Below are 20,390 nucleotides of genomic sequence, written 5' to 3' on the forward strand. Positions count from 1 at the left end.
GACAGAGGACCATCGGTTAGTGGAGCAGTCAGAACACACACATTTATGGGTTAAGTTCACCATCATATAGGGATGGTTCGTGACACCACAAAACAATTACAATAATAACATCAAAAATCATTGATCATAGATCACAATAACAAATATAATAATAAAAAAGTTTGAAATATTGCAAGAATTACCTAAATGTGACATAGAGACACAAAGTGAGCAAATGCTGTTGGAAAAATGGTGCTGATAGACCTGCTTGATGCAGGGTTTCTACAAACTTTCAATTTATAAAAAGCACCATAAAGTGAAGTGCAATAAAATGAGGTATGCTTGTATTGCAGCCTTTCTGATAGTCATGTCTTGATACCTCATTTTGATTTTAATTTGCATTTCCCTAACGGATACCAATGCCAATATCTTTTCATGTACTTATTTGCCATCTGACTATCTTCTTCAATGAAATGCTTCTTTATATCTTTTGCCCATTTTCTAATTTGATTGATACTTTTTATACTGTTGAGTTGTGAAAGTTCTTTATATATTGTGGAACTAGACCTTTGCTTGATACGGGTTTGCAAAGAATTTCTCCCAGTCTTAGCTAGTCTTCTCATCCCCTTCACAAGGCCCTTCATGGAGAAAATGTTTACTTTTGATTAAGTTCAATTTACCTTTTTTTTCCCACTATAGATCCTGCTTTGGCTGTTAAGTCAAAAAACTCTTTGCCAAGCCCTTACATCCTGAAGATTCTCCCTTTTTTCTAAATGTTTTATAGTTATATGTTTTACATTTAAGTTCATGATGCATTTTCAGTTAATTTTTGTATAAGATGTGAGGCTGAGGTCAAAGCGAATTTTGTTTTTTGTCTATAGAGGTCCAGTTTCACCAGCACTGCTTGCTGAAAAGACCATCTTTCCCCTACTGCATTGCTTTCCTAACTTCGTCAAAAATTGGTGGGGCATATTTGTGTAGGCTCATTTCTGTGTTCTCTATTCTGTTACATTGACTTATTTATCTACCCTTTCACCAAAACTACTGTCTTGATTGATGTAGGTATATAATAAGTCTTGAAATAGGGTAGACTTTATTTGTTCCACTTTATTGTTCTTTTTCAAAACTGTTTTAGCAATTCTAGTCCTTTGACTTATCATATAAATTTTAGAATAATGTCTATATCTACAAAAAACTCTTGCTAAGACGTTGACAGGAATTGTGTTAAACCTGTACATTAATTTGAAGAAAACTGACATATCTACTAGATTGAGTCTTCCAATCCGTGAACATGGCATGTCTCTACATTTATTTATATCTCCATTCATTTTGTTCATCAGTGATTTGTAGTCTTCAGCACACAATACTATACAATTTTTCACCGAAGGTTAGATTTACACTTACGTTTTTTGCTTTTTAAAGCAATCGTAAATTTTTGTATCCATCTGTTCACTGCTAGTATACAGAAATGCAATTGATTTCTGTATGTTCATCACATATTCTACTACCTTGCTGAACTCACTTAGTAGATCCAGAAACTTTTTTGGTAGACTACTTTGAATTTACAACAATTATGCCATCTGCAAATAGTTGCATTTCTTCCCTTACAATTTGCATGCTTCTTATTTTCTTTTTTTCCCTTATTGCAATAGCTGAAACTTCCAGGACTGTGTTTAATAAGAGTAGTGTGAGTGCAAATCCCTCCCTTGTTCTCAATCTTAGGAGAAAAGCTTTCAGCTTTCACCATTAAGTCAAATGTTATCTATAGTTTTAATTTTAAGTGCTCTTCATCAAGCTGAGGGAGTTTCCTTCTATTGCCATTTTTTAAGAGTTTTCAACCATGAATGGATATTGATTATTTTCAAATATTTTTAAAACATTGATTAATATGATCATATGATTTTTCTTCTTTAGCCTGTGAATATGGTTGATTATGATGTTGAATTTTTGAATGTTGAACAAGACTTGCATCCAAGGAACAACCTCCACTTGGTCTTGCTGTATAATTCTTTTTATATATTGCTGAATTAAATTTGCTAATACTTTGTCAGGAATTTTTACATCTATATTCCTGGGGGATACTGGTGTGTAGTTTTCCCTTTTTTGCACTATCTTTGTCTGGTTTTGGTATCAGGTAAATACTAGTTTCATAAACTGGAATGGGGAATGCTCTCACCTCTTCTCTTTTCTGGAATAAGTTGTGTAGAATAATGTTAATTCTCCTTTAAGCATTTTATAGATTGCTCCAGTGAAACCTCTAGGCCTGGAGAGCTCTCTTTAAAAGTTTTAAATTATAAATTTAATTTCCTTTAGTGCTCGCTGCAGCAGCACATATACTAAAATTGGAAAGATACAGAGAAGATTGGCACGGGCCCTGTGTGAGGATGACACACAAATTCATGAAGCATTCCGTATTTTTGTAATGTACAGCATTGGGAACAGTCAATAATACTGCAATAACTCTGTATGGTGACAGATGGTTACCAGACTTGTCATGGTGATCATGTCATAATGTATACAAATGTCGAATCACCATGTTGTACATCTATAACAAATATAATATTGTATGTCAACGACACTTCAATAATGAATAAATAAATAAATACATAAAGTATATGCATTGCAGCATTGCCTACCATGGTAAAAATTTGAAATGACATAATGGTTGTCAAAAAGTGATTGAAATAAAATAAAATGCAATAGAAATACTTAAACTCATGCTATAGACGTGTATTTATTGACTTTGGAATAAAGTATACAATATAATGAACAAAAAAGGAAAAAATAAAATCAATTTCCTTTATAGTTACAGGGATGTTCAAATTATCCAATATTGGGTGATATGTGGTAGTTTTGTTTCTTGAGGAATTAATCCAATCCAGCTATGTTGTCAAATTTACGTTTATACAGTTGCATAAAGCATCGTCTTATTATTCTTTTGCTATCTGGAGTGTCTGCAGGGAAATCCCGTTTCATTCCTGATATTGGTAACTTGTGTCTTTTTTTTTAGTTTGCCAAACTTACAAAAAAATTTTGTCATTTTTATGATCTTTCAAAGAACCAGCTTCACTTCATTTATTTTCTCTATTTTTTTCGCTTTCAATTTTATTAATTTCTTCATTTATTGTTCTTATTTTCTTCCTTCTGCTTACTTTGAGCTAATTTGATAATTTGTTTTCTAAGTACTTGATGTGGGGGCTTAGATTACTGATTTGAGATTTTCTTCTTTTCAAATTTATTAACTTAGTTATAAATTTTTCTCAGCATCGTTTTAGCTGTATCACGCAAATATTATGTTCTATTTCATTTCTATATAGTTCACTGCATTTTAAAATTTTTTCTTTGAGAACTCCTCATTCACATGTGGAATGTTTACAAGTGTTATGTCCTCTTTGACATATGGAATGTTTACCTGGAAACTTCGTTTCCACGTTTTTGAAGACTTTCCTATTATCTTTCTGTTATTGATTTTTAGATTGACTTGGTGTCAGAGAATACATGCTTTTAAATTTTTGAGATTTGTTTTATAGCCTAGGATACGGTCTATTTTGGTACATGCTCCTTCGGCACTGAAAAACAACGTGCATTCTGCTGTTGAGTGGCGTTCTCTATAATGGTTAATTAGATCCCACTGGTTGATGATGTTGTTGAGTGATTTTATAGTCTTGATGATTTCCTGTCTAGTTGTTCTTACAATATTAGGTAGCATGGTGGTGAAGTCTCCCACTATATTGTATGTTTGTTTATTTATCTTACATTTTCTTTCAGTTCTATGAATTTTTGTTTCACTTATTTTGCAGTTCTATTGTTCGGTCACATACAATTAGATTGCTCTGACTTCTTGGTGGTATGACCCTTTTATCATTAGGTAATTCCATTCTCTGTCTCTGACAATTTTCTTTACTTTGCAGTCTACTTTATCTGATATTAAAACATACTTTACCTGATAATAATTTTTGCATGATATATCTTTTCCATTATTTTATTTTCAACCTTCCTATATCACCTATATCATTATGTTTACAGCAAGTTTCTTGTAGACAAAATGTATCTGGGTTAGGTCTTTAATCCATGCTAATAATCTCTTTTAATTGGTATATTTAGATCATTTACATTTAATGTGATTTTTGATATGTTACACCTTAAGTTTGCTATTTAAATTATTTTTCTGTTTCTTCTCTATTTTTTTCTTTCTGTTTTCTTTTCACTGTTTCCTATTGGTTTTTGAAAAATTTTAATAATAAAATTTTGATTTCCCCATAGTGTTTTTAAATGTGTCTCATTGTATAGTTTTTTAGTGGTTACTCTAGGATTCACATTGTATTTATGTAACTTATCAGTCTTCTAGGGCTGTCATTTTTCCAGTTCAAGTGAGATATGGAAACCTTACCTCCCTTTACATCCCTTCAACTTTGCCTGTTTATGGTTTAATTGCCTTATATTTTCTATATATGCACTTAGAATCATGTCAGAAAGTATTTTTTGCTTCTACTGTCAATCACAATTTAGAAAACTAAAGATTTACCCATATGTTTGCTTATACTGTTCATTTTTCCCTTCTTCATGTTCCAAAGTTTCTTCTTTTATTATTTCCTTTTTGTTTAGCCATTTATTTAGCATAGGTCTGGTAGTAACAAATAATCTTAGTTTCCCTTCATCTGATAATTTTTTCATTTCTCTTTAATTCCTGAAGTAAATTTTTTCTGGATTTAGGATTCTGGTTTGACAGTTCTCTTATTTTCAGCACTCAAAATATATGTTGCTACTTCCTTCTCACCTTCATGATTTCTAATGAGAAATACAACATCATTCAAATTGATTTTCTCCTATAGGTAAGGACTTGTTTATCTCTTGCTCTCTTCAAGATTTTTCTCTGTCTTTAGTTTCCAAAAGTTTGACTATATATGATATGTCTTGCTGTGGAATTATTTGGGTTTATCCTGTTTGGAGTACACTCAGTTTCTTGAATCTGTGGGTTTACATATTTTGCCAAATTTGGAAAGTGAGCAACTTTATGTTTTCAAATGTTTTTTGAAGGCTACCTTTTTTTCTCTCTCTTTCCAGGGCTCTGATGACACACGAATGTTAGATATTTTGTTATAGTCCCACAGGTCCCTGAAGTTCTATTTTGTTTTTGGTTTTAGAATTGTTTTGTGTGCATACCTGCATGTGTGCATGTGCACACACATATGCTTATTATCTGTGTTGTTCAGATTGGGCATTTTCTATTTTTTGATCTTCTAGGTCACTGATTCTTTCCTCTGACTCTCCATTCTGCCCTTGAGCCCATACATTGAGTTTTTTATTTGGTTATTGTATTTTTCATTTCTAACATTCCCAGTTGGGCTTTCTTTATATCTGTTATTTTCTTTGCTTAGATTTTCTATTTCTTTGAAAAGACTTTCTACTTTTTATTGTTTCAAGTGTACTTGTAATAATTTATTTTTTATTTTTATGATGGCTCTTTTTAAAAAATCTCTGTCTGATAATTCTAATATCTCTCTCATCTCAGTGTTGGGATCTACTGGTCATCTTTTTTCATTAGTTTAAGGTCTTCCAGTTTCTTGATGAGTGATTTTCAATGAATCCTGGATATTTTACATATTATTTTATGAGAGTCTAGAAATTATTTAAACTTTGTGTTTTGGGTGGCTCACTCTGACACAATTCCATCAGGGGAATGGCAATGGGAGAGCACTGCCTCATTACTGCCTGGTGGGGACAGAGGTTCAGCTTCGTCACATGCCTCTCTTCATTACTGCTTGGCAGGACTTGGTACTCTAGCTCCCCATGTGATCCTCACTATTAGCAAAGAGGGAGGGGGATTCATTAATATAACATAATATTGTTAACAAAGTAGTGAATTCCAGTCTTGTGGCATACAAGATTTCCTCTATCTTTCAAACTCTCACCAAGTACACAGAAATACTGAAAAGACAAAATACAATGAATAGGTAAGACGAAGGCCCCAAAAAGAGCAGACAGACTCTGGAATAGGTCACAGTTATGGCAGTAATATAGCAGGAGACAAATGCTACAGTGGCCATCTAAGGTCTTAAATTTTAATCTTGATTCCGTAACTACCGAGCTTTGTAACTTTGGGAAAGTCACTCAACTTCTCTGGCCTTGGTTTCTTAAAATAAGAGGAAAGCACTGTGCCAGCTGTGCCATAATTTACTTTCCTGTTTTAATACTCTATGATTAGTTGTTTAAAATGAGAATTACAGAGGATGGCATATCAACAATTCTACATACATCTCAAATCAACTTTATAAACATAGTCATTATTATAATTCGAAGAAATGAAATTTTGAGGAAATAAAACTTCGAGAAAATGTGTCCTCTTTGAGCTCACGAAAGTGATGCCAACTTATAGTTGGAGAACCATCTTGACCCCTGCTTTTCAAAGCCCAGACTCCCATCTACCTGCAGCAGAATCACCTGGTGAACTTGCTCACTGTGGATTTCCTGAGCTCCAGCCCCCATCAATATGAACTTATTTTTTAAAGTGGGAACCAGAGAACTGTATTTTAAAAGGCCCTGCTTATGAATATTATGCACAGTAATGGTTGTGAGCCACTGCTGTAGGCTTCAAGAAATTATTTTCAACCTTCAAGAAAAAAGAAAGCCAATATGCTATATCCAAAGAGAATAATGGGTCAATGAATTGAAATTCTTGAAATGAATTACAAACAATTATGATCAGGGAGAAATGGAGTTTACACTTTTAACACAATATAATTACACAAGGATTCTGGTAAGCTTATGTTTTAAATAACCACGTAAGAAATTTGGATGGGGATCAAATAAAGATAAAACACGTGACACAAAACTATAAGAAGGCTAATATTTATAATGAACTATGATTTTTAATATTTCAAAGAACCCCAAGAAAATTTATTTCTATGTGTAAGGCAAGAAAGAAGGACAACTGAGTTTACTGCTTGGTAGAAGTGGTAAAAGGTTATTATACCTTATACATAGAAGAATTCAACAAATATCAACTTTAATCTTCTCAATCACATAGAAAAAACATCTGCAAACAATCATGGCTAAGATGGAACATTAAATATACTGCATTCATTCATTAGGATAAATTTCAAAAACAACTTGCACTTCATATAAAATGCCCTATTATGCACATAATATTGTCTTATATGGCTAAGCATATTTTTCTAGGGAGATGTTCTCCCTCAAATTCTCAAAAGATATTATGATTCCAAGTAGCTTAGCACGTTAGTTTGCCTTTTTAGAGCACCATAGTTTAAGAGATACAGATAAGAACTTGCTCTACTTTTTGTGAGTTTTTCCATGTGGTCTTTTCTTTAAGAAAAAATTCATTGAGCATCTATTGTCCACCTGATGTAGGACTTACAAGGAGAAATAAAAAGGTATTTGTTCTCAAGAAGCTCACATACTGAAACCAGAGAATTAAGTTACATGGTAGTGATAATAATAATGGTGCTCTGCTATTTTTGACAGCATAAAAAGTGAGCAAATATAGTCACTCGCTGTGTAACAATGGGGATACGTTCTGAGAAATGCATCATTAGGCAATTTTGTCATTGCGAGAACATCATAGAGTGTACTTACACAAATCCAGATGGTATGGCCTACTACACACCTAGGCTATATGGTATTAATCTTATGGGACCACTGTTGTATATGTGGTCCATTGTTAACTGAAATGTCATTATGCAGCACACGACTGTAAATGGATTAAGTTCTTTTTTCTGTCTAAGCCAATAATCTTGTTGAGGTTAGATGTTCTTCCTTCATTAAGGCCATCAATGGTTGCAATGTGTGCTCAGAATTCACATCTTATGTTTTATAATAGGATCTCAGACTAAGTTATGATTAGTATTAACATGCTTATAATCAAGACTTGAGGTTGTCTTTAAGATCCCAAATGATTAAAGAACTGTTGTAGGATTTAACTTTGGAATTCCCTAATTGCTCTTACTTACTAAAAACTTTAGATTACATTCATTATATTCATGTGCCAACACATGCATGCACACAGGCACACACACGCACACATACTATTCTATTGCCTTTCATTATGTTAAGTTTTCTGAATAATGAAAATTAAGAACAAGATTTTCAAAGTATTAGAGTCTTTTTAAGGAGCCATACAGACTTTATTTCCTGGAGTTTAAAATATTTATTTTCATCATATCCTTCACATCCCTTAAAAAAAACAACTCTGCTCACCATTACTCTTTGCATTATGTGCATATTACTAAATTATATTTGAGATTAAAATTACAAATAAATGATCATAAGAGAAATAAATGTATAACATAAGCAGGCATGATGTTCTAAGAAAAGAAATTTGCATGCATGCAAGCTTGTGCCCATGAACATGAGAATTTAGTTAGGGATGAAGTGCTGAAGCATATTCTCATGACAGGATGAATCTATTAGTGTAGTTAAGTATTTGCAGACCTTGTTCATTTCCAAATACTTTACTAATGCCGGAAACAAGACAATTCCTGGTTTGTAAAATAGAACAAACCACCCTAAAACATCTGGCATACTTACACACTTTTCGCTGTCAAATACATAGCACAAATGTTTATTTGACTCAGAATCTTTGCATATGAAAGTGAATATCCTCTTGTCAGTTTTATCATCTGCACAAAATGATATTCTGTGAAGCTGGCAATTGTGTTGGACTTCCTGTGAACACAGATGGAAATAAACATAGTTGAAGAGATTTTTTTTCCTTTTCTGAAATACCAGCTTGTGTTAATAACAGACAACTTATGACTTTAAAAGTGAAACTATAATCTGTCAAACGTTGGTTTTATAATTACATACACCACAAACTTAAACAAATATGTAATGGAGATGGACCTCCTGACTCAGGATTAAACTAAGATGGTCATTTCAATAGTACTTAGAAAAACACAAGCAAAATACAAGAGGATCAGAGGTTTATGGACTTTCTGAGCTACAAGGAATTTTAAGAGACCATTACTTTAAACTCTGCAGTTTTACTTCGGAGGACATTGAGATTCAGAGAGTTAAGATACTCCCAGAAGGTTACAGAATTATCAGAACCTTTTTAAACCAGAACACTTCGCATTTTATCTTCCTGCAAGTAACTACCATTACAGTTTAAAACAAGTTCATCTGCACACAGGTTCATATGAAACACACTACCATTTCATCCTTAGTTTTCTTATTAAATTGTATTTTACATGTCTTCATCGTAACTCATAAACTCTTGAACCTCTTCTGTCTAGGAAGATCATCTTTCCTCGCCACTTCCGTAATGTGTTTCACTGGAGCAGTGAATGAGGAAGGTCTAAACAGCCAGCATCCAAATGACTGAATCAACGCTGCCAGTCAATACAAAGATAAATGCTGCAAAAAATAAATAAAATACACACACACGCTGCAACTATAGCTTCTGTCACTGCATCCTTCCAACTTCAGGGTTGACCTCTCAGCTTGCTGAGATTTGATCTATCACCCTGGTTCACATTACTGCTCATCAGACTAAAATGAGTACGTAAAATGAGATATATAAATAAAGGTTAACAGAATTTCTCTGCAGCACTGCATTCTTTCCCTACATAGAAACCAAATGGTAAGTCATCAAAGGGTTGTTTGGCAAGCATGAAAATTAAAATGAGGAAGTATATTGTATGACTGTGTGGTGAACCAGAATTTGCCACCCCCAAATGTGATTCTTTGGCTTGATTATTTTTAAAACAAAAGACTCAGAAAGAAACTTTGACCTTTCCCCCAACTGCCTAAAAGAATTTAAGATAGAAGGCCTGTCCCAGGAAGGAGCTATCACCATAGATAACTCTAGGTGTGGAAATAGGGATGAACCTAGCAAGGCCCATCTAATCAAAGTCCTTCCCATGTTGATTGTTTTAGTAAAGTATGGCAAACATTTGTTTACCAAACATTTGCTTTTCCATCTCCATGTGAATTGCCTTTCTCCCCTCTAAAGTCCCAAACTACTACCCCCAAGAACGTCCTTTGTCTTTAGCTGAAGATGCTATTTAAGGTGGTGGCTTCAGCCATTTTGGCAAGTTACTCAGTTTTCCTGGGTTTCTCCCATGTATATATGTTATTGAACTTGTCTGATGTTCTCCTGTTATTCTGTCTCATGTCAATTTAATACTTAGACCAGCCAGAAGAACCTACAGTAGAGGAATCTTCTTTCTCCTCTACAGTTTTTTGTAATTACTAGATTACTAAATAGTCTGATCCATCCATTTCAGAAACAGAGAGGAACAATGCTAAAAAGAAGAGCTCAACACCAAGGCTTTTGATGAGGGCATCTTCCCTTCCTGTGGTTAGTGCTAGATGGATAATGATCACATTTGTCTGAGACTATTCTTTTCCTATACTTTGTCTGACTGACTAGTCTCTTTCTCATTGACATATCTTTTGTTTTATTGTTAATAAAGCATTTGTTAATAAATAAGCAGTTGTAGGGGAGCAGAATTTGCCACTCCAAAATATATCTCTTTAACATAAAGATTATTTTAGGCTGATTTTTTAAGAAACTGCAGACACAGGAAAAGCTCTGAAAACAGTAGAAATTACCTTTTGTAAAAAAACATTTACATTTATAAGGACATTTCCATTTGTAAGAGCGCCTCCTTCTCTGTTCCAGAAAGAGGAGGATATCTAAATCTGCAGAAACTCTTACCAATGGAGAAGGCAAGGACTTAAACCTGCATGATAGCTTTATCTTTGTTTACTGTGCTTGTCCTGGTGACGTCCCATAATTGACTCTCCCACCCCCAACATCGTATTTTGATGTTAGCTGAGGATAGTATTTAAGGTGATAGCTTCCACCATTTCAGAGAGTTACTCAGTTTTCCTGGGTCTTTCCCATATATACAGGAGGTATACATCTTATTAAATTTGTTTGTTTTTCTCATGTCAGTTTAATTCTTAGACCAACCACAAGAACCTAAAAAGGTAGAGAAAAAATTTTATTGCCCCACACAGTCAATCAAGCAATAGCCTTCGGTCACACTGTAGCTCCCAAACACTGACAGCAGGTCAACATCACGTTATTAATTGCATAATCATGTTAATGATACATAAAGAGAAATATTATTGCTATACAATATAGAAAAATGACTTGTTCTTTTCCATTTATAAGAGAAACTATAAGTAACATGAAAACATACCATTTACACAGCTGGTGGTGAAACCTATGCAGTCCTCATTCAGTCACCAACCAGTATGATCACAGAAAGCCTTTGGTTATGACAGTTGGGAATCATCTTAATTTTTTCTTTTTAAATATATTGCAAATATTTATTGAGATTTTTTTTTTTTAAGGAGGATTCGCCTTGAGCTAACATTGCCACCAAAAATAAATCCCCAATTCACCTAAACCACATCTTTCCAGCACTACATAATCTTCATTTGGAGGACAAGGGAAAAAAGTAGAAAGGGAAAAAGACACAGAAAGGATATTTGAGACAATGGAGATTGCTTTTCACTTCCATTTTCATCCCTTCAAATGGGAGAAAAAATGGTCTATTTCCTATCAAGTCCATAAATTTTTAAATCCTGCCTAATACATGTAATTATACAATGAATAAATTTATTTTAGGAGCATTTGATTGTATTTTTCCTAAATTACAACTTATATCCAAAATAAAATGAATGAGAGATGTTTTTTCTGGTTTACTCATGTCCCCTCAAACACTGGTTACTAAATGCCTATCTGTGAACAGGCTGTAGGAGAGTCATATGGGCAGGTTTGTTTGTTTGTGTGAGTTGTTTTCCTTTTTTTATAATATAGATTCTAAGTCTTGTTCTGCAGATTCTGCATCTGAAAGGCCTGGGTGTAGTCCAGCAATCACCATTCTTAGGAGTCTCCTCCTAGGCACTGATGCCTAGCAGAGCTGGTAAATCTCTCTTTTAGATTACCTATATTTTTTTATGGATTCTAAAAATGGCATGTTCCATATAACCACTATTATGAATAGAGTCAGATACACTATATTCATATGTAATATATATGTTAAAAGCCAGTTGCTCTCATTCAGATGTAATATAACTGAATTTACAAAACATTTCAAAGATTTTAAAACTTCAAGATCACTCTTAAAGTTTGGTAGGGATGAAAATGGAGGTACTACTTTCCCACTAAAAGCGTGAAAAACTTACTTTTGGGAGAAAGATTCAATCGGGTCTCTTGAAAATTACCTAGTAAGTATAGGAAATTGAGACTTTGAGACGTGAAAGAAAAGTATTGGTATTACTGATTTGGATAAGGCAAAATACAATGATCAAAAGTCAAATAGCTATGCAGGGTGGTGGTGGCAGCTGGTGGCAGTTCCACATGCACATGATTGCTTGTGGGGCAGTGGTGGTATGGCAGCAGTCCCTGCTCACAATGGTCAGTGGAGCAGTGGCAGCATTGGCACCCCTGATACCAGCTCCATGAGCAGCAGGAGCTGCATACAAGTCCCTGGGTCCCCAGGACCCCACCAGAGATACTGACACCCATGAGCCCAGCACCCTTTGCAGTTGTGCAGCCAGCACCCTCAGACAACTGGAGAACAGCAATGCAGATAACACATGGGACAATGGCATCTAAGCCTGCAGAGAGACAGTAGAGGAACATGAGACCCAAGTGACCAGAACCAAAGTAACTGATGCCATACCCAAATAAGAAAAGGTGATTACTACCACAAATACACCAGCAGAGGATCAATTCATCAAACACCACGAAGAACTATAGTAACACTGTACAACAAAAGAAAAATGACAACTCTCAGGAGAGAGAACTAAGATTTTTTAAAAATGAAGAAATTCTTTGAGAAATATCTGACTCAATTAGAAAAAGCAACATAAGGATTCTAGGCATCCCAGAAGGAGAAGGGAGGGAGAAAGGAGTAGAGAGCTTATTCAAAGAAATAATAGCTGAGAACTTCCCAAACCTGGAGAAAGAGCTGGACATGTAAGTACATGAAATCAATAGAACTCCTAATTACATCAATGTAAAAAGATCTTCTCCAAGGCATATAATAGTAAAACTGTCAAAAGTCAATGACAAAGAAAAGATGTTAAATGCAGCAAGAGAGAAGAAAATAACCTACAAAGGAACCCCACCAGGCTTTCAGTTTCTCAACAGAAACCTTACAGGATAGGAGAGAGTGGAATGATATATTCAAAATACTGAAAGACAAAAACTATCAGCCAAGAATACTCTATCCAGAAAAATTATCCTTCAGATATGACAAAGAAAGAAAAGCTTTCCCAGACAAACAAAAGCTGAGGGAGCTCTTTGCCACTAGACCTACCCTACAAGAAATGCTGAAAGAAGCCCTCCTACCTGAAACAAAAAAGCAAAGGTTTACAAAGTTTTGAGCAAGGAGATAGACAGACAAAATCAGAAAATTTCAGCTCTACATCCAAATAGGTTAGTAAACACTTAATTAGGACATAAAGGATAAAAGAAAAAGAACCATCAAAAATAACTAAAAACAGTTCAATTTGGTCATAAACTCACAAAACAAAAAAGCATAATTTGTAACAACAAAAACATAGAAGGGGAAGAGGAGAGGGATGGAACCTGCATAGGCTAACGAAGACGAGAGACCATCAAAAAAAGGGCTACCTCATCTATGAGATGTTACATACAAACTTCATGTTAATCACAAAATAAAAAATCATAGCAGAGTACTAACACATAAACAAAGAGAAAACCAGCAAACTGAAATGGCAGATAGAAATACAAAGAAAAAGGAACAATGGAAACATAGAACAACCAGAAAACAAAAGATAAAATGGCAGTATGAAGCCCGCATATATCAATAATCACTCTAAAAGTAAATGGACTGAATTCATCAATCAAAAAACACAGAGTGGGTGGAGGGATTAAAAAACAAGACCCAATGATGGGCTGCCTCCAGGAGACCCATCTCAGGTCTAAAGATAAGCATAGGTTCAGAGTGAAAGGATGGAAGATGATACTCCGAGAAAACGACAAGCGAAAGAAAGCAGGTATAGCTATACTTGTATTAAGCAAAATAGTCTTCAAAATAAAAAAGATAACAAGAGACAAAGATGGGCACTATAAAATGATAAAAGGGACATTCCAGCAAGAAGACATAACACGTATTAATACATATGCACCTAACACAGGAGCACCAAAGTATATAAAGCAACTATTAAGAGACCTAAAGGGAGAAATTGACAGCAACACAATAACAGTAGGGCACCTTAACACCACACTTACATCAATGGATTGATTATCTTGACAAAAAGTCAAGAAAGAAACAGTGACCTTAAATGAAAGAGTAAACCAGATTGACTTAATAGAGATATATAGAACATTGCTTCCCAAAACAGGAGAATACACATTCCTCTCAATGCACATGGGTCATTCTCAAAGATAGGCCATATGTTGGGAAACAAGGCCAACCTCAATAAATTTAAGAAGATTTAAATCATATCTAGCATCTTTTCCAACCATAATGTTATGAAACTAGAAATCAACAACAAGAAAAAAGCTGGGAAAGATACATCTATGAGGAGACTAAACAACTTGCTACTGAACAACTATTGGATAGATACAGAAATTAAAAGAGAAATCAAAAAAGACCTGGAGACAAATGAAAATGAAAACACAATACATCAAAACCTATGGGATGCAGCAAAAGCAGTACTAAGAGGAAAATTTATAGCATTACAGGTTTACCTCAACAAACAAGAAAAATCTCAAATAAACAAGCTTAGTTTTTCCTAGAAGAAGAATTAGGAAAAGAAGAACAAACAAAGCCCAAAATCAGTAGAAGAAAGGAAATAATACAAATCAGAGCAAAAATAAGTGAAATAAAGACCAAGAAAACAATAGAAAGGATCAATAAAATTAAGACCTGATACTTTGAGAAGATAAGTAAAATTGACAATCCCTGGCTAGATTCACTAAGAAAAAAAAGACAGAAGACTCACATAAATAAAATCAGAAATGAAAGAGGAGAAATTACAACAGACACCACAGAAATACAAAGGGTTGTAAGAGAATACTGTGAAAAGCTATACATCAACAAACTGGATAACCAAGAAGAAATGAATAAATTCTTAGAACCATACAACTTCCCCAAACTGAATGAAGAAGAAATAGAGAATCTGAACAGACCAATAACAAGGAAAGAAATTGAAAGAGTAATCAAAAACCTCCCAAAAAGCAAAGTTCCAGGACCAGATGGCTTCTCTGGTGAATTCTACGAAACATTCAAAGAAAAGTTAATTCCCATCCTTCTCAAATTCTTCCAAATAAGTGAAGGGGATGCGATGCTTCCTAACTCATTTTACTAGGCCAACATAACCCTGATACGAAAACCAGACAAGACAACACAAAAAAGGAAAATTACAGGCCAACATCACTGATGAACATAGAGGCAAAAATCCTCAACCAAATATTAGTAAATCAAATACTACAATGCAATAAAAGGATCACAGACCCTGGTCAGTGGGATTTATATCAGGGACTCAGGGATGGTTCAATATCTGCAAATCAATCAATGTGATACACCACATTAACAAAATGAGGAATAAAAATTACATGATCATCTCTATAGATGCAGAGAAAGCATTTGACAAGATATGGCATCCACTTATGATAAAAACTCTGAAAAAATGGGTATAGGAGGAAAGTACCTCAACATCATAAAGACCATATAGGACAAACCCACAGCCAACATCATACTTAATGGTGAAAAACTGAACCCATTGCTCCGAGAACAGGAACAAGATGAGGATTCCCACTCTCACCACTCCCATTCAACACTGCAGTGGAAATTTTAGCTAGAGTAATTACGCAAAAAAAAGAAAGAAAAGAGAGACAAATTGGAAGGGAAGGAGTGAGACTTTTTGTCTGCAGATGACATAAATCTATATATAGAACATACCTAAAGAATCCACCAAAAAACTGTTAGAAATAATCAACAACCACGGCAAATCTGCATGGTATAAAATCAACATACAGGAATCAGTTGCATTTCTATACACTAATAATGAACTAGCAGAGAGAGAAGTCAAGAATACAATCCCATTTACAATCATAACAAAAAGAATAAAATACATAGGAATAAATTTATCTGAGGAGGTGAAAGACCTATATACTGAAAACCATAAGACATTATTGAAAGAAATTGAAGAAGGCATACATGGAAAGATATCCCATGCTTATGGATTAGAAGAATAAACATAGTTAAAATGTCCATATTAGTTAAAGCAATCTACGGATTCAATGCAATCCCAATCAGAATCCTAATGACATTTTCCATGGAAATAGAGCAAAGAACCCTAAAATTTATGTGGAACAACAAAAGACCCCAAATAGCCAAAGCAATCCTGAGAAAAAAGAACAAAGCTGGAGTTATCACAATCCTGGACTTCAAAATACACTACAAAGCTATAGCAATCAAAACAGCATAGTACTGGCAGAAAGACAGACACACAGAACAATGGAACAGAACTGAAAGCCCAGAAATAAAACCATACATCTATGGACAGCTAGTCTTCAGCAAACGAGCCAAGAACATACAGAGAAAGGAATGTCTCTTCAATAAATAGTGTTGGGAAAACTGGATGACCACATGCAAAAGAATGAAAGCAGACCATTATCTTAAATCATACACAAAAATTAACTCAAAATGGATTAAAGACGTGAATGTAATACCTGAAACCATAAAACTCCTAGGAGAAAATATAGGCAGTATATTCTTTGACATTGATCATAGAAGGATCTTTTCAAATACCATGCTTACTCAGGCAAGGGAAACAAAAGAAAAAAGAAACAAATGGGACTAAATCAGATTAAAGAACTTCTGCAAGGCAAAGGAAATCAGGAGCAAAATTAAAAGACAATCCATCAATTGGGAGAAAATATTTGCAAATCATATATCCAAAAAGGGGTCAATTTTCAAAACATAAAAAAGAACTCATACAATTTAATAACAAAAAACAAACATCCCAATCAAAAAATGGGCAGAGGACATGAAGTGACATTTTTCCAAAGAAGATATACAGATGGCCAACAAGCATAAGAAAAGACGTTCAACATCACTAATTATTAGGGAAATGCAAATCAAAACTACAATGAGATATCACCTCACACCCATCAGAATGGCTATAATTAAGACAAGAAATAAATGTTGGAGAGGATGTGGAGAAAAAGAACTCTCATACACTGCTGGTGGGAATGCAAACTGGTGCAGCGACTGTACAAAATAGTATGGAGAATCCTCAAAAAATTAAAAATAGAAATATCATATGATCCAGCTGTCTCATTACTGAGTATTTATCCCAAAGAACATGAAATCAACAATTCAAAGAGATTTATGCATCCCTACATTCACTGCAGCATTATTCACAATAGCCAAGAAGTGGAAGCATCTCAAGTGTCCATTGATGGACGAATGGATAAAGAAGATGTGGTATATATATAATAGAATGCCATTCAACCATTAAAAAAGACAAAATTGTGCCATTTTCAACAACATGTATTGACCCTGAGGGTATTATGCTAAGTGAAATAAGTCAGACAGAGAAAAACAAACACCATATGATTTCACTCATATGTGGAAGATAAACATATGGACAAGGGGAACAGATTAGTGGTTGACAGAAGGGAAGGGACTGAGAGGAGGGTGAAAGGGGTAAAGGGGCACATATGTGTGGTGACAGATAAAAGCCAGACTATTGGTAGTAAACAAGATGCAGTCTATACAGAAACTGAAATATAACAATGTACACCTGAAATTTCCACAATGTTATAAGCCAGCATGACCTCAAAAAAACCCCATCAATCGTGTACATGCATTGAGTTTAGCTTGATGGAGGCATGGAGATTTGACAGTAAAAGTTTAGGGAACAGAACGATATGGTTGATAGATTGTCAATGGAAAACTAATTTTTTTTTTGCTGAAGAAGAGTAGCCCTGACCTAGCATCTGTTGCCAATCTTCCTCTTTTTATTTGCTTGAGGACAATTCGCCCTGAGCTAACATCTGTGCCAATCTTCCTCTGCTCTGTATGTGGGTCGCTGCCACATCATGGCTGCCAAGGAGTGGTGTAGTTCCACATCCAGGAACTGAACTCGGGGCACCAAAGTGGAGCACGCCAAACTTAACCACTAAACCACAGAGCTGGCCACCTGGAAAACAAATTTTTATGGGAGACTTATTATGGGGGACTCTAGAATCAGCAACTGGTAACACGGTGCTACATTTGCATTGGCATAATCCAACTCTCCATCTTTCTTTACATACTCACACACACACCCCACGTGTTAGTGTTACTCATCTTGTAGTAGATGTAGGTCTTTCTATTTTGTGCTTTTCTAAGGATATGCCATTATTAAACTGTAAATTCTAAACACTAAACTTCTCTCTCTATATTGTATTTAATCATATTTGTATTTTCTAAACATTTAAACTATCAATTAATGGAAAACTTGAAGCATTGTAAATGTTCAACGATAGGAGAATAGTTTACTAGATTAAAATTTACAGATTATGGTTTTGGTGAAATTTTTATAGCCTAGGATACGTTATAGGTAGACTCAAATCAAAAAGAACAAGAATACACGCAGAGGATACATGAAGTGTATTATCAGCCCTACATATTTCAAGGTGTGCTTTGACAAGTCCTAAACGTTCATGTACGAAATTAAATTAATAGTTAATTACATACGCATACACTCCAAAACAGTTACAGGATCCATATGGTTTAGAAGAAACCTTAAACCCAAACACGGCCTACAAATGACCTGTTCTGGTTGGACAGTTGCCACTAAACATCCACTTAATTTCAAAAAGGAAATGTAGGACTCGGATTGTTTTTATTTTTACTTCCATGTAAGACCATATTTTCGTTACTACATTGTCACTCTGCAAATTATTGCTTCCTCAGCCTTTTGTTCTTTTGTAACTACCACTTGCCTAATGAATTCATCTCAGCCAACCCACTTATTCAGTAGATAAAGCCGCACTTTCAATTGCCTCATTTCCCACCAAACTACAGTCAGCCTTCCGGAGGCACAGATTCAACCAACTGCAGATAGAAAGGGCCATGATGGTTGCACTGTACTGAACACGTACAGACTCTTTTTCTTGTCATTATTCCCTGAACAATACAGTATAAAAACTATTTACATAACACTTACATTGTATTAGGTATTATAAGTGATCTAGAAATGATTTAAAGTATGGGAGGATGTGCGTATGTTATATGCAAATCGTATGCCATTTTATATAAAAAATTTGAGCATTCGTGGATTTTGGTACCTGCAGCGGGGCAGGAACCAAGCCCCCTGTGGACACTGAGGGATGACTGGACACATTTTCCATTGTATGCCTGAAGAGACCTTCTACTATCCCATTGCCACTTCTTTTGTCTACTTTCAGCCAGCTCAGCAATGGTTATTTTGGGCTAGCCATAACCAAAAAAAAGTGTCCAATTCTTGGTTTGTTATTTAATACTGAGTGTGGATAATAGAAGGAATTAGGATAGCTGTGGGAGGTCTTAAATTTATGGCTTGAGAAATCTGAAAGAATGTCATTGTTCTTAATTTGGAATTGAACAATAACTATGGATGCATCTATGCCATACTCCAGTTATCCTCAAACAGTAAAAATGCAAAATTTCCAGGGAGATTCTCATTCTGTAAGCTAAGATAGGACCTTAGAACTTATTTTTCAAAATGTCTGCAGTATTTTTAATGCAAGTATTCCATGAACTACATTTGAAAATGAGGCGGCAGACTCCACCGGAACCCCTCAAACTTTTATGTGCCTAAGAATCACTGTGTTTCTTCTTAAACTGCAGATTCAGATTCAGTAGGTCTGGAATGGGGTCTGAGATTCTACAGCCTAACAAGCTCTCAGGTGATGCTGATGCTGCCGGTCCACAGAGCACACTTGGAATAGCAAGACATTGTCTGGGTTTGGTATGCACACAGATGAAGGGATCAATGGCAAAGGCTGGACTAGTGGCTGAAAAGTTGCAGACCTGTGAAAAATATTTTCATAATCTCTTTACAGGTCAGGGTTTCCTTGGGCTTTCAAATTTAATTAAGTTGTCAGTAAGAATGCACAGTGTTACAAGAAAGCATTGACAATATATATCTGTAAGATAACTGGAGTTGAATGTTACTGAATATTTCCAAACTGACTTTTATGGTTTTCTTAAAATTACTAAACAATAATTCTGAGGCATCGTGAATAAAGCACTGTATTAGTTTGTTAGGGCTGCCATAACAAAATACCACAGACTGGGTGGTCTAAAGAACAGAATGGTATTTTCTCACAGTTCTGAAAGCTGGAAATCCAAGATCAAGATGTCAGCAGGTTTGGTTAAGCTTTTCTCCTCAGCTTGCAGACAGCGCCTTCGCACTATGTCTTCACA

At 34.9% G+C, this 20,390-nt stretch overlaps 1 protein-coding gene and 1 non-coding gene across 3 annotated transcripts in view; one reads left to right on the top strand and one right to left on the bottom strand.

The window, feature by feature from the left end:
- LOC124233510 (PTB domain-containing engulfment adapter protein 1) overlaps positions 1 to 20,390 on the bottom strand; it is a 271,296-nt gene that overhangs the window by 37,073 nt on the left and 213,833 nt on the right. For both annotated transcript variants that reach the window (XM_046650656.1, XM_046650657.1), the window contains exon 7: positions 8,524 to 8,661. In XM_046650656.1, the coding sequence (XP_046506612.1) occupies positions 8,524 to 8,661 (138 nt within the window). The remainder of the gene's footprint in view (positions 1 to 8,523; positions 8,662 to 20,390) is intronic.
- LOC124233521 (U6 spliceosomal RNA) lies at positions 2,292 to 2,398 on the top strand. Its single transcript, XR_006887089.1, has one exon. It is a non-coding gene; the product is annotated as a U6 spliceosomal RNA (small nuclear RNA).

Source organism: Equus quagga, unplaced genomic scaffold, assembly GCF_021613505.1.
Source record: "Equus quagga isolate Etosha38 unplaced genomic scaffold, UCLA_HA_Equagga_1.0 203_RagTag, whole genome shotgun sequence".
Classification (NCBI taxonomy): Eukaryota; Metazoa; Chordata; class Mammalia; order Perissodactyla; family Equidae; genus Equus; species Equus quagga.